At 48.9% G+C, this 12,536-nt stretch overlaps 2 protein-coding genes across 3 annotated transcripts; both read left to right on the top strand.

Moving 5' to 3' along the window:
• The first annotated feature begins 4,493 nt into the window (after window positions 1-4,493).
• LOC118510006 lies at window positions 4,494-6,951 on the top strand. The gene is made up of 2 exons (XM_036051391.1): window positions 4,494-5,198; window positions 6,919-6,951. The coding sequence occupies exons 1-2, from the start codon at window positions 4,494-4,496 to the stop codon at window positions 6,949-6,951; spliced, it is 738 nt and encodes a 245-aa protein (XP_035907284.1).
• Window positions 6,952-8,472: 1,521 nt separating this feature from the next.
• LOC118513518 (mucin-5AC-like) lies at window positions 8,473-12,495 on the top strand. 2 transcript variants are annotated; one of them, XM_036059379.1, is made up of 3 exons: window positions 8,473-8,812; window positions 9,067-9,542; window positions 9,691-11,645. In XM_036059379.1, exons 1-3 carry the CDS (start codon window positions 8,801-8,803, stop codon window positions 11,546-11,548), a joined length of 2,346 nt encoding a protein of 781 aa, XP_035915272.1. In that variant the 5' UTR covers window positions 8,473-8,800; the 3' UTR covers window positions 11,549-11,645. The 2 variants fall into 2 exon arrangements, with proteins under 2 accessions (XP_035915272.1, XP_035915271.1); XM_036059378.1 differs by having other exon boundaries at window positions 9,067-12,495.
• Window positions 12,496-12,536: the final 41 nt, after the last annotated feature.

The raw sequence follows: 12,536 nt of genomic DNA, 5'->3' as shown, positions 1-12,536 counted from the left end.
GCGTTTCTGATGGGACTTTAACTCCGGTCCTGACGTGTGAAGTTCGGCGTGACTATTGCCTCGGAAACTGAACGTTATGTTAAAAACCATTTGACGGCACCTACCTCCAGCCGGAAACCGGTTTGAATTATGAACTTCAGCTTCTTGAGAGCATCATAAAGATTGTCCTGTGAAATGCAGTGATGTGTGCGGCTATTAGAATCAGCATCAATACTGATCAGCTTTTCATTGGAGAACAGGATGCTCCTGTTCATGTGGATGATGAAATTCATCGAATGACTTCCCGGAGGAGTCTCTCTAATTTTGTAATCAACTGACGTTACACTCCCATTCCGAATGTAAATCTTCTTTCATAATTTTCGTAATAGATTTTCCAAAGATGTTTGCTTCTTGCTTGAGAAGACGTACTGCCGAGGAGCGAACGATCTTCTCACGGATCGATTTGCTCACACATTCTATACGCGTAGTCCTTGAACTCGACACTAATCGACTTCCTTACCTTTCTATCATTCCCTAGCCATTTTTCCTACTCTCTCGAAAATCTCTATTGGTGCATTAAAACAAGACATTATTATTAACATGGACTTTTAAATTATAAAAGTCTTATTGATTACATATAATTTCTTGTAGCTACAAGTAAACCCCATCGCATAGCAACATATCAGTAAAAAAAACCCTCAAGAAATAGTAATTAAGGACCTTCTGTGTACTCTTGTTTGAGGCTTAATCGATGCTCTAGAGACGAATTATTGGTCTTAGAGTTATCCTCGTGCTTATTTTAACGAGTAAACTAACGCAATCCTACTTGAGACGAGCAAGTTCAATTGGCCAGAATAGTACAACTTGAAATAGTCTTTTTTGTAGTGGATTATCCATGTTATCCACCTGAGCAGCTTCCTTCCTACACTCCTCCTTGATTTAACGACCTGCGTGATCAAACCGACCATATAATGGCCTACTAGACTTGATGATACCGAGTAGCTGGATAATAACCTCAGTACGGATATAAGATCCCGATGGAATTGCCAATTTTTCCTACACTACACTTGCGAAGATTTTGTCTGTTCAACATAAACTTCACATCCCATGAGAAATAGTTTTCAAACCTCCTGACACTGCGAATACCTTTTGTTTACGCCTAAATGCATGCGATTTTGTTGCATGCCATAATACGTGTTTGTGAACGGTTGTAACAGTATTAGTGTAGGCATAAGATAGGATAGGATTAAGAAATATTGTAAATATAGATAGAACCCAAAACTCATTCGACCAGAGCAGACGTCCCCCCTTGAACAGCACAACGAACCATCCGAACATTTGGTCCTTCGAACCGGATAGTTCCTGTTAGTTACCGTTCCTATTGTTGTTTAAGTTACGTTGGTTTTGTGCAAAGTTATAGTGTTTATCGTCCTGGTGTTGTTGTGAACAATTTGCGCTTGCGCTCGTAAGAACTTTGTGTCAGTTGTAACCAGCGAAGGTGTAAGGACGGAGAACGACAGTGTTTTTATTTGTTTTCAAGGGGAATTTGTGATTTGTTTAAGTTTCACATAGTAATTTGTTCGAATGCAGATAAGTAATTGCACGCGGACTTAACTAAGCGTGGGTTCAGGGTGTTGACCTTTCGATTTGTCGGTGAACTAGTGAACTATCAAGGACGGACATTGCACAAGGTTTAGTGTGTTTACAGCAGTGGTATTAGTGTAGTGTTTCGTACGCTGGAAGGAAAGTTCATCGATGAACAGTTCGGTGCCGTAGCAAGTTCTTCGATAAGGATAGAAGCAGCCATTGCAACTAACCCACGGTGATTAGGCAGGAACGGCGGTAGTGGCAATTTTTGAAGCTTTATCCGTGAAGTGTGGAACAAGCTTGCTTGCAGAGATTGATGTTGTGCCGATAGCAAGGTTCAAATTATAGAATTCAGTGTGTGGTCAACACGTGGCTTGATAGCGGTATTAGTGCGAAAGAACTAAGTACGTTAACCTTACAACGCAACGCGTCAGAGTGAACAGCTTTGAGAGTACGACAGGGTTCATCAGTGAAGGAAGTGAAAAATATTTAAAATGCCTGCAGGGGACAAGCAACAGAAACAATTACAGCAGCTGCAGCGCTTATATCGCGATAGTTTGCGTAGCATTGACATTTACGAAGAGTTTGTGAACAATTACGATCCAGCCAGAGATAGTGACCAGGTCCCAGTGCAATTAGAACAGTTAGAGGAAGTGAAAAATGCATTTACAGATGCTCGAGCACAGTTACTCATCGAAGAGTCAAGCGTCGAAGACGAAATGTGGAATGATCAAAGGACATTCATGACAAAATATATGAAGGTGAAGGGTTTTTTGTGCGCACAACAACGAGTAGATGCAACAAATCTTGTGGCTAGCAGTACGTTTCAAACATCAGTGACGCATACACCATTACGACTTCCCGAAATCAATCTGCCTTCATTCGACGGCGATGCAACGAAATGGCTCACTTTTAAAGATCGTTTTACCTCTATGGTTCATGAAGTGATAGAACTCCCAGATGTAACAAAACTGCAGTATCTGTTGACGGCGTTGAAGGGAAGTGCAGCAACACCATACGATCATACGCAGTTAGTAGCAGAAAACTACGAGTCAACATGGAAATCATTGCTACAGCGTTTTGATGATTCTAAGAGAATAAAACGAGAATATTTCAAGGCACTTTACCAACTGGAGTCTATGAACGGGTCAAGCGCTGAGGAGTTGGCACGTCTTGTAAATGAGACCAGGCGGCTGGTACGAGGGATGGAGAGGTTGAATGAGCCGGTAAATCAATGGGACACTCCGCTTACAAGTTTGATTCTCTACAAGCTAGATTCTGCTTCTTTGATGGCCTGGGAACAATATTCTGCCGATCATGAGGCAGACACGTATAAACGTATGATTGAGTTCTGCGAGAAACGAGTGAAAATACTAAGTAGCTGCACCACACACACAACGAACGCTGTAGACACAAGGCCGGCAAGGGTGGTCGGCAGTTCATCACCACGTAGTTATGCAGCAGCGCGTCAGAAGAAAGAAAGTGCGACCTTTTTAGCATGTGCAGCACAAACTCCCAAGGCAGCATCTAATACCTGTCCGGTCTGCAAGGCTGATCATAATGTGGCGAAGTGCACCTCATTCAGAAGCATGGACTTGTCCCAAAGGCAGACGGTTGCGAAGGAAGCTAGGTTATGCTTCAGCTGCTTAAGAAGAGGACATTCTATACGATTTTGCAGAATGCATGGCAGATGTTTAAACTGCAATGGAAGGCATAACACTTTATTGTGTATCAAGCAGGGAGAGTTTCCAGTATCAACAAGCTCAGAGACATCAGCGCTGCCAATTAGTGCGACACTTCAGGACAAGGTAGAGAAGCCACAAAAAACCGTCTGGTTGTCAACAGCTCTTATTTTGGTAGAAGGGGTTAATGGTTCTACGATTCCTGCACGAGCCCTCCTGGACATGGGAGCCCAGTCTAACTTTATGTCCGAAAGATTGGTTCAGCAGCTAAAACTAAAGAAGGAACGAGTTCACAAGCCGCTGTCAGGAGTGGGAACCGTTGCATTGACCGCGAACAATTTGGTTTCGACAACTGTCAAATCTAGAACAACCACATTTGTTAAGAGGCTGGAGTTTTTAGTACTGGCAAGGGTAACAGCTAACTTCCCATCGAGATACGTGAAAGTCGAAGGCTGGAATGTTCCATCAGGATTGGAATTGGCAGATCCATCATTCTACCAGCCTGGATCAATAGATCTTTTATTGGGGGCGGAAGTGTTTGCCGATATGTTGAAGCAAGGTCAGATCAAACTCGCGCCCCACTTACCCAAGCTACTCGAAACTCATCTTGGATGGATAGTTAGTGGCACTGTGTTTGAGCATCCTAAAGGAAGTATTGATGAAGCCCATATTGCGTGCTGTGCTGTTGAAGACGATAGTTTTGATACGGCAATGAAGCGGTTGGTGATGCTGGAAGACCTTCCAACAGAAAGAATTCGCTCAAAGGAAGAGGAACAATGCGAGCGCAGCTACCAAGAAACAACATACCAGAACGAGGAAGGCAGATACGTGGTTCAGCTGCTCAAACGGTTCGATTGGAAGACACTTGGAGAATCCAAAGAAACTGCACTGAAAAGGTTCATGGCTATGGAAAGGCGAAGAAAATCGGACTGCAGGCTCGACGACGCTTACAAAGCCTTTATGAAAGAGTACCTTGATCTTAAACACATGTCATATTTGGGTACGTATGCAGAAATCGATACAAATAACTTAAGACCTTCTTTCTTTCTTCCACATCATGCGGTTTGGAAAACGGACAGCACCACCACTAAATGCAGAGTTGTATTCGACGCATCATGTAAAACAACTTCTGGTCGGTCCCTGAATGATGTGCTATTAACCGGTCCGCAACTACAAGACGACGTTGTATCGATACAGCTGCGATTTCGGATGAAACTAGTAGCTGTAGTGGCAGATGTGGAAAAAATGTATCGTCAGATACTCGTGAAGGACTGCGATAAGGCATTGCAACGAATTTTGTGGCGCAGCGATGCTAATGAGCCGATAGCAGTGTACGAGTTGAACACGGTCACATACGGCACGGCCTGTGCTCCGTTCTTAGCCATCCGAACCCTGCAACGAATCTTTGATGATCATGGCACCAAGTTTCCGAAGGCAATGGCATGCAAGGCAGATTTTTACGTCGATGATTTGCTGTCCGGTGCAACGACAACACGTGATGCACAAGAAATGGCCGGGCAGTTAAATAAGTTACTTTCGTGCGGAGGATTCAGTTTAAGAAAGTGGGCATCCAATTGCCCAGAAGCGCTGAAAGATATTCCGGAAGATCAAAGAGCAACCAACCCACAGCATGAATTGGCAGCCGAGACCAGCTCTATTTCGACGCTTGGATTATTGTGGACACCTGAATCGGATATTTTACAAGTCCAGGTTAAGCTACCGATACAGGAGAGCAAATGCACGAAACGACAGGTGCTAGCATGTATTGCACGTATCTACGATCCACTCGGCTTCATAGATCCGGTTAAGATGAAGGCCAAGCTTTTTATGCAGCAAATTTGGATGTTGAAGGGAACAGATAAGCGCGCTTGGCCATGGGATGAAGAACTCCCGGAACAGTTGGCTCGAGATTGGATGTCATTTTTTATGCAGCTACATCTCTTGGAAAAGGTACGCATTCCACGGGTAGTTATTCAGAGTGATACGTTATCGATGCAGTATCACCTGTTCTGCGATGCATCAGAGAAAGGCTACGGTGCGTGCTGCTACGTTCGAAGTGTCTCGACCAGAGGAGAGGTGTTAGTTCGACTGATGATTTCAAAATCCAAGGTGACACCGTTATCTCTGAGGATGACCATTGCACGTTTGGAGCTCTGTGGCGCGTTACTGGCAAGCAGATTGTACGAGCAAGTAAAACAGGCAATTGGCCGCGATGAGCCTACATTCCTGTGGACCGATTCGATGACCACTTGGCATTGGATTCATTCCCCTCCAAGTCGGTGGAAGACATTTGTTGCGAATCGGGTTTCGAAGATTCAAAACCTTACGGAAGGAGCCAGCTGGAGACATGTGCCTGGAGTGGTGAATCCAGCCGATGTGGTGTCTAGAGGCTGCGATCCTGCAACGTTTATGGAGTCAACATCATGGTGGTCGGGGCCAGAATGGTTGGCATCGACAGAAGAAAATTGGCCAACAGTACCGGAGTCTAAGACTCTGGAGACGGGTGAAGAACGTTCCAACGAGTTAATACTTTCTTCACTGGATGAAGAAGGATTTATTGACCATTTGTTCACCCGTTACGGATCATACTCAAAACTTCGCATGGTAGTTGGGTACTGTTTGCGGTTTATACATGCTTTGCGAATGAGAGTAAGCAGCTCAAAGGTCCAGCCTAAGTTTGGTGAGGGCCTTTCAACGGCAGAACGGCAGCAGGCAGAATGGGTATTGTGTCGATTGGCTCAACGTAACTCGTTTAATAGAGAATGGAAGGATTTAAACGCCAAGAAACCAGTTCATCGAGCGTCACATCTTCGAGGGTACCAACCATTCATCGACAGCAATGGTTTAATTCGGATAAACGGCAGATTGCAACATGCATCTCTATCACCTGATGCCAAACAGCCCATAGTGATACCGAAAAAACACCCGTTGGCAATCCTGTTAGCTGAGTACTACCACCGGAAAAACCTGCATGCTGGTCCACAGATGATGCTTACCAGAATAAGGCAACGATTTTGGCTGTTGGATGGACGATCGGTGGTGAGAAAGGTATTTCATCAATGCGTGCGCTGTTTCAGATGCAAACCTAAGGCAGTCACTCAACCGATGGCGAGTCTTCCGAAAAACAGAGTGACTGAGGCGAGACCGTTCTCTGTAGCTGGCGTCGATTATTGCGGTCCTGTTTGGGTGAAGGCACAATCGCGGAGGGCCGCCCCTATAAAGGCTTTCGTTGCAGTATTTGTGTGTTTTATTACGCGTGCCGTCCACATCGAGCTCGTGTCGGATTTGAGTACACCAGCGTTCCTAGCTGCATTAAGGCGATTCGTATCGAGAAGAGGCTTGGTATCGGAGTTATACTCTGACAACGGTACGAACTTCAGGGGAGCTGCGAACGAGCTACACCGCCTATACGAGCTGCTCAATTCTCCTGATGACCGAAGGGAGATCTCATCTTGGTGTGCCGAGAACCAGATATCGTGGAAGTTCATCCCACCCCGGACTCCACATTTTGGCGGATTGTGGGAGGCTGCAGTGCGTTCTATGAAGCACCATTTGATTCGCGTCATCGGAAATGCGTCAATGTCTTATGAAGACATGACAACGTTGCTATCGGAAGTAGAAGCATGCCTTAACTCAAGACCTCTAACGATTCTTTCTAATCATCCCACAGATCCAGAAGTACTCACCCCTGGACACTTCCTAACTGGCTCGCACCTCCAGCATGTCGTAGAGGTTGATTTGAAGGATGTACCAGAAAACCGTGTGAACCATTGGCGCCTCGTTCAAAAACGACTACAACACTTCTGGGAAAGGTGGCGTTTAGAATATATGCAACAATTGAATGGGAAACACAAATGGGATTGCATTGCGACAAAAATTGTGCCAGGAACAGTAGTATTGTTAAGAGAGGATAATGTAGCACCTATGAAATGGCCATTGGCGATAATAACAGAGGTTTACCCTGGTAGTGACGGCATAGTAAGAGTGGTAAAGGTACGTACGGCTCAAGGCAATGAGATTAAAGGACCAACTGTGAGAATCTGTATTATACCGAATCAAGAACGACAAATGGCACACGATGGAAGTTAGATTAAAGTTTGTACATAGCATGTTCTAAGGTTAGGAATAAACGCATGAAGCTAGCAATTATTTCACGAAAAGGATTACAAGCATGCGAGGTAAAATTAATGAATTTTAGGTGGTCGGCATGTTTACGCCTAAATGCATGCGATTTTGTTGCATGCCATAATACGTGTTTGTGAACGGTTGTAACAGTATTAGTGTAGGCATAAGATAGGATAGGATTAAGAAATATTGTAAATATAGATAGAACCCAAAACTCATTCGACCAGAGCAGACGTCCCCCCTTGAACAGCACAACGAACCATCCGAACACCTTTAACCAACGAATAAACCGCCCCTTTCCAAATTTGTTTCATCGATTAAAGAATCCCGCAAATTCAAACGACAACAAGAACTTTCTATCACGTTTGAAAGCGCGCTCCGTGTAAACATAAACCCCTATCCGAGAGAACAATCCCAAAAACGTACAGCCATTTTGCGATTCGCTTCGACTGCTCGGGCAATTTGTGGGTGGAAATCAAAGCTGCTATCAACTGGCCACAGCCGACGGCGACGATCGCTGTTTGTCCGTGTTTTGGGTGCCTCGATCGATCGATGCGCATGCACGGCCCATCCACAGGACCACGGTTCCGCGTAAAAACCAACGGCCCATTGCGTAATTCGGACAATTTTCTATTCCCTTCGGTACGCTTTTCCCCCCCCCCCCCCCCCCCCCCCCGTTGGCCCTTTGTCCGTTGGCCTTTCGCTGCGGAGGTTTTGCTTTCGATTTCTGGGACGTGGTGGCAGCGTGCTACAGTTTGGTGGTGCATTTTCGCGCAAACCCCTACGCTTGCCGTTCAGTGGCGTGTGTTCACCGCCCGGGAGGCTTCCGTTGCATTCTTGCTTCCTTTGCGTTACCGCCACCGGAGGGCCTAGCGTGTTTGAAGGGGTATGGCGCGAACGCGATGCGCTCTACGCTTGCGCTTCCTGTCCCTGTTTCGTCGCTAAACAGTTGTTCTGTTTTTTGTGTGCGTTCGTTCGCTAACTTTGTTACTGCGGCGGCAGGGACGAGCCCAACCCTTTTGCGCCCATCGTTGGAGTGTTGCGCAAATAGTATAAAAGAAAGTAGCGCCAGCCGGCCATTAGACAGTGTGCAGTGCGATATCCGTTCGGGCAGGTCCTATTGTCTCGACCGAAGCTCGACCAGTGCCGTGATTACTGGGTGCAACTGACTGAAGCTGACAGTGCTCAGCAGATATTGTGTTTCGTGACCAAAAGTGACTGCTTCCGGGAAAGTGAAAGTGACAGCATTTCTCTCATTGCGCTAAGAACTGTACGGGACATTGCGTTAGTAGATCCATGAACTGACCGAAGACGCCGGCTTCAGCCCAGAACAGCAAGCAGCCAGCCCGATCTCCATCTCGGTGACGTGGTTTTGGGCGAGTTTTGTTTTCAACAAGCAGTTCCACGACAGAACCGCTAAACACACAATGCATAAGTTTGTAAGTTGCTTCGTCTTGGGCGCTTCGCCGTGGTAGTGTGATGATCGTGTACTTAAGTGCTGTCGTTGACATTTGTGACAAACGAAAACACACTCCCTGATCAGGTGTTTTTAACCAGTGAGTTTTACTAATTCTTTCTCCCTCTCTCTCTCTCTCCCCCTTCCACTCTCCTCTTCTATCCCTCGCTCTTTTGCAAATTGTCCTTATGCCACGACTTTTGCTCACCTGTCTGTCGCACCATGGCTGTGGCTCAGGTGTTCGTGGTACTGTGTGCGCTGCTGGTTGGCGGGGCGCTTGGTGAGGCGGCGCTCGGCAACTACTACAAGGATGTCGTGCGGGAGCAGCACAAACTGATCAATGAGATGAATCAAAACTTTACCGAGCTGGAGAAGGCGAGCGAAAAGCTGATCGATCTGGGTTTCTACGTCGGCAAGCACAAGCTGCCACCGAAGACGGTCAAGATCACCAACACGGTGGCAGTGAAGGTGCCCGTACCGTTCCCGGTCAAGGTACCGGAACCGGTGCCGGTCCCGGTGCCGGTGAGCAAACCCGTCCCGGTGCCGGTCCCGACGCTGGTCGCCATACCGGTCGAGAGTACTGTAGCGACCGTGCCGGCAGTGACTGTGGCCGGTAGCACCAGCGCGGGTGGCCCAAGTCCGTCGCCGGCGACCGTCGCGGATGCTGACCCAGCGTCGTCACAGGCGCACGCTAGCACGGTGCAGGTCCAAGAGTACGTACAATCGTTTCCAATACACTCTGTATACGACGCTGGCGACGATTACAATCCCATGGAAGGAAACCGTCTCGCACTAGCGGAACACACTGCATCCCCTACTGAGAGCACGTTCAGTAAACCAAGTCCTTCTTCACTTCAACAGCTGGAAGAATATCACCACCAGCACCACCAGCGCCACCATGCCCAACAGCATTCGCCACAGTCGAAGCATCATCAACATCAAAGCCCAGCGCAAACGGGATCGCATTCGAGCGCGGAACAGTACTACGGGGGACATGGGGCCAGCGCCCAACGACAGTACTATGTCGGTGGTGCTCAAGTTCAAGCCGGTGCGCATTCGGCTGCAAAGTTCCGACCTGAGTCTCATGCGCTCCAATCGGCGTCCGAATCGTATGACTTCGGGGACGCCGCCAACCAATTCCACACGGCCTCGTTCACCAGTGCCACGGATTCGACCTATTCCGCTGCGTCAGGCCTCGCCGGAGGCAAATCTGCACCGTCTGCATCGTCGGCCATCGGCGAAGACTACCGCTTTGCCAGCGAGCAGCAGCAGCAGCAGCAGTTCCAGCGAGGACAGCACGGAGAATCTCACTTCGAGACAGAGCAATTCGGTCGAGGAGGAACCGGAGGAGACGCTCGAGGAGCTGGACGAGGAGGAGCTGGAGAATCGAGCGGAGGAAGAATCGTCGGAGGAGAGATCGGAGGAATCGGAGGAGGTGATACGGAAACCGGTGCGCACTCGTACGTCAGGTTCAGCGAAGCAGCGGACTACGCCCAAGCGGACCACCAAGCGGCCGAGGTATCGCGATTCCAAAGTGAAGGCGAAACGCGACTCCAGGCTGGATTCGAAGCGGGGTTCCAAGAAGGGCTACAAGCGACACACCAAGCGGGACTCGAAGCGGGACTCCAAGCAGGACTCGAAGCGGGACTCCAAGCGGAGCAAGCTGCCGAAAAAGGTGCGCACCGTCACGGAACCGGCACCAAAGGCAAAGAAGTCAGCGATCTCACTCCACGCCCGTTCCAAACTGTTCGCGAATCGTACCCGCGCTATGAAAAGCCCGATTTTGATCGCTACCGCGCAGAGTCCGGTGATCACCACCACCACCACCATCACCCCAGTCACGACCACCATGCTGCCGATCATCCGCAGCAAAGTGTTGTCCGAGGTGGAAGTAGCACCGGCAGCGTCCTCACCGAGGGCTACGATCACCCAGCTTTCGCCAAGTCGCACCGACCTGCTGCTGCAGCAGCCGCATCCTCCGCCGGAATTCTACCCACCACCGCCACAACACACGGTTACTCGGTATCGGGGGAACGGTCCGTTTACCCGTCGGTATCCACCGCGGGCTACCATCATTCGCATCCATATCCAGCGAACGTACCGGGGGAAGCGCATAAAGATCTACGTCATCAAGCCGACGCCACCGGGGAGCAGCGATTTCCTTTCTACCACGCCACCAAACACGATCCCCACCTTGCTCGGTCTGCCCTCAAACCGCATCACGCAGACGCTGCTGCCGGCGGACCATCCTATCAGCTACAGCAACAGTACGGCGAACACGCGGAGTCCCAGACGGGCGGTTCCGCCGCGCAAACCGGGTTATCCGGGTTCCGGCATAATGCCGCGGGTGGCTACAACACCTACACCGAGCACCACAACTACCACCACCACCATCACTACCTCAACGGCCAGCAGCACGATCGCCAGAAGCACAAGGGAAGCTACGGAGCCCGCACGGTCAAGCCCACCGTCCTCAGTGTCCCCAGTGACGCTCACCTCTACCCTGGCTACAACCAGCACCACGATCACCACCACCACGGAAGCGACGCAACCGCCGCCGACAACCACGCCGGCAAGTTCCACTACCACTTCCACAACGTCCACCCGGTCGGAGGCGGGGCCGGAAGCGGACCAGACCACCACGAGTCAGCTGCCAGCGAGCAGTACGCCGTCCACACCGAGTACGGTGGTGTTGCCGGACCGGACGGAAGCGTCGTAACGTCGTACGATCCACCTGCCAGCGGCAACACCTTCCACTTCCACGACGACGGCACGGGGGACATGTTTGCCGGTGCTTCTACCGTGCAGGAACAGCATCGGGCACCGTACGAGGAAGAGTCCTCGTCGTACGGACACACGCAATGATCTCGGCAACGCGCAAATGATCGATTGAATCCCCTTTCGGAGGCATTGATCGATCGAATGGAGAGGCTTTTAGACTTCCGGTTAGTTTGGACATTCGAATTCCTTGAAGTTATTTATTATTTCTTCCTCGCTCGGCATATCCGGTAAAGATTTGATTGTTGATGACGTACACTGGGTGTACTATCACTCGCTCGCTAGTTCCTACCAACCTATACACTTAGTGACGCGTGATTGCGTATGCATGTTTTAAATTTTCGCAATTCCACGCTTCCTCGTCCTGTCCAGCTAACCACAACGGTGCTGCCATCTACCGGATAGTTTCTTCCGGCCCTGTACAGGAAACGGGCACCCCAAGCACTCGCGTTCGTTAGGGCATTAGGTAAGCAAAGACCGCCAAAAAAAAGTGCTGCTCCCCATTCGATCGGCCATGTTTGCAGGGGAATTATAAAACGTTTGACGTTGTGTTTCCTCAACTTGATCGTGTTTTGTTACCAATTTTTGTTTTTTGTTGTTTTCTTGTTGTAAATCTCCCCTCGCTGTAAAACTGAACCCGTTACCGCGTGTGTTACCCCGAGTGTGCGTGTCGTGTACCGTGTTTGGTGTTGTTGATTAGTGGTTTAAGAATGTACGTTCGCAACAGCTTGTGGGTTGGACTGGCAACGCCTGCGAGCTTCCACTTCACTAGTTCGCGTTTTTTGCGCTACGTTTATACCTTTAGTAACAAGGGTTTTGCACGCGCCAGGTTGTTCACTAAATCGGGCGCTGTACCATCTGAATAAATGTGTAAGCTTTGTACAACATAGTTCGCAGCCGTTTCTTTCCTTCTTTTGCCTGTACAACGA

The sequence above is a fragment of the Anopheles stephensi genome, chromosome 3 (genome assembly GCF_013141755.1).
Source record: "Anopheles stephensi strain Indian chromosome 3, UCI_ANSTEP_V1.0, whole genome shotgun sequence".
Classification (NCBI taxonomy): domain Eukaryota; kingdom Metazoa; phylum Arthropoda; class Insecta; order Diptera; family Culicidae; genus Anopheles; species Anopheles stephensi.
This window is presented reverse-complemented; position numbering and strand designations above follow the sequence as displayed.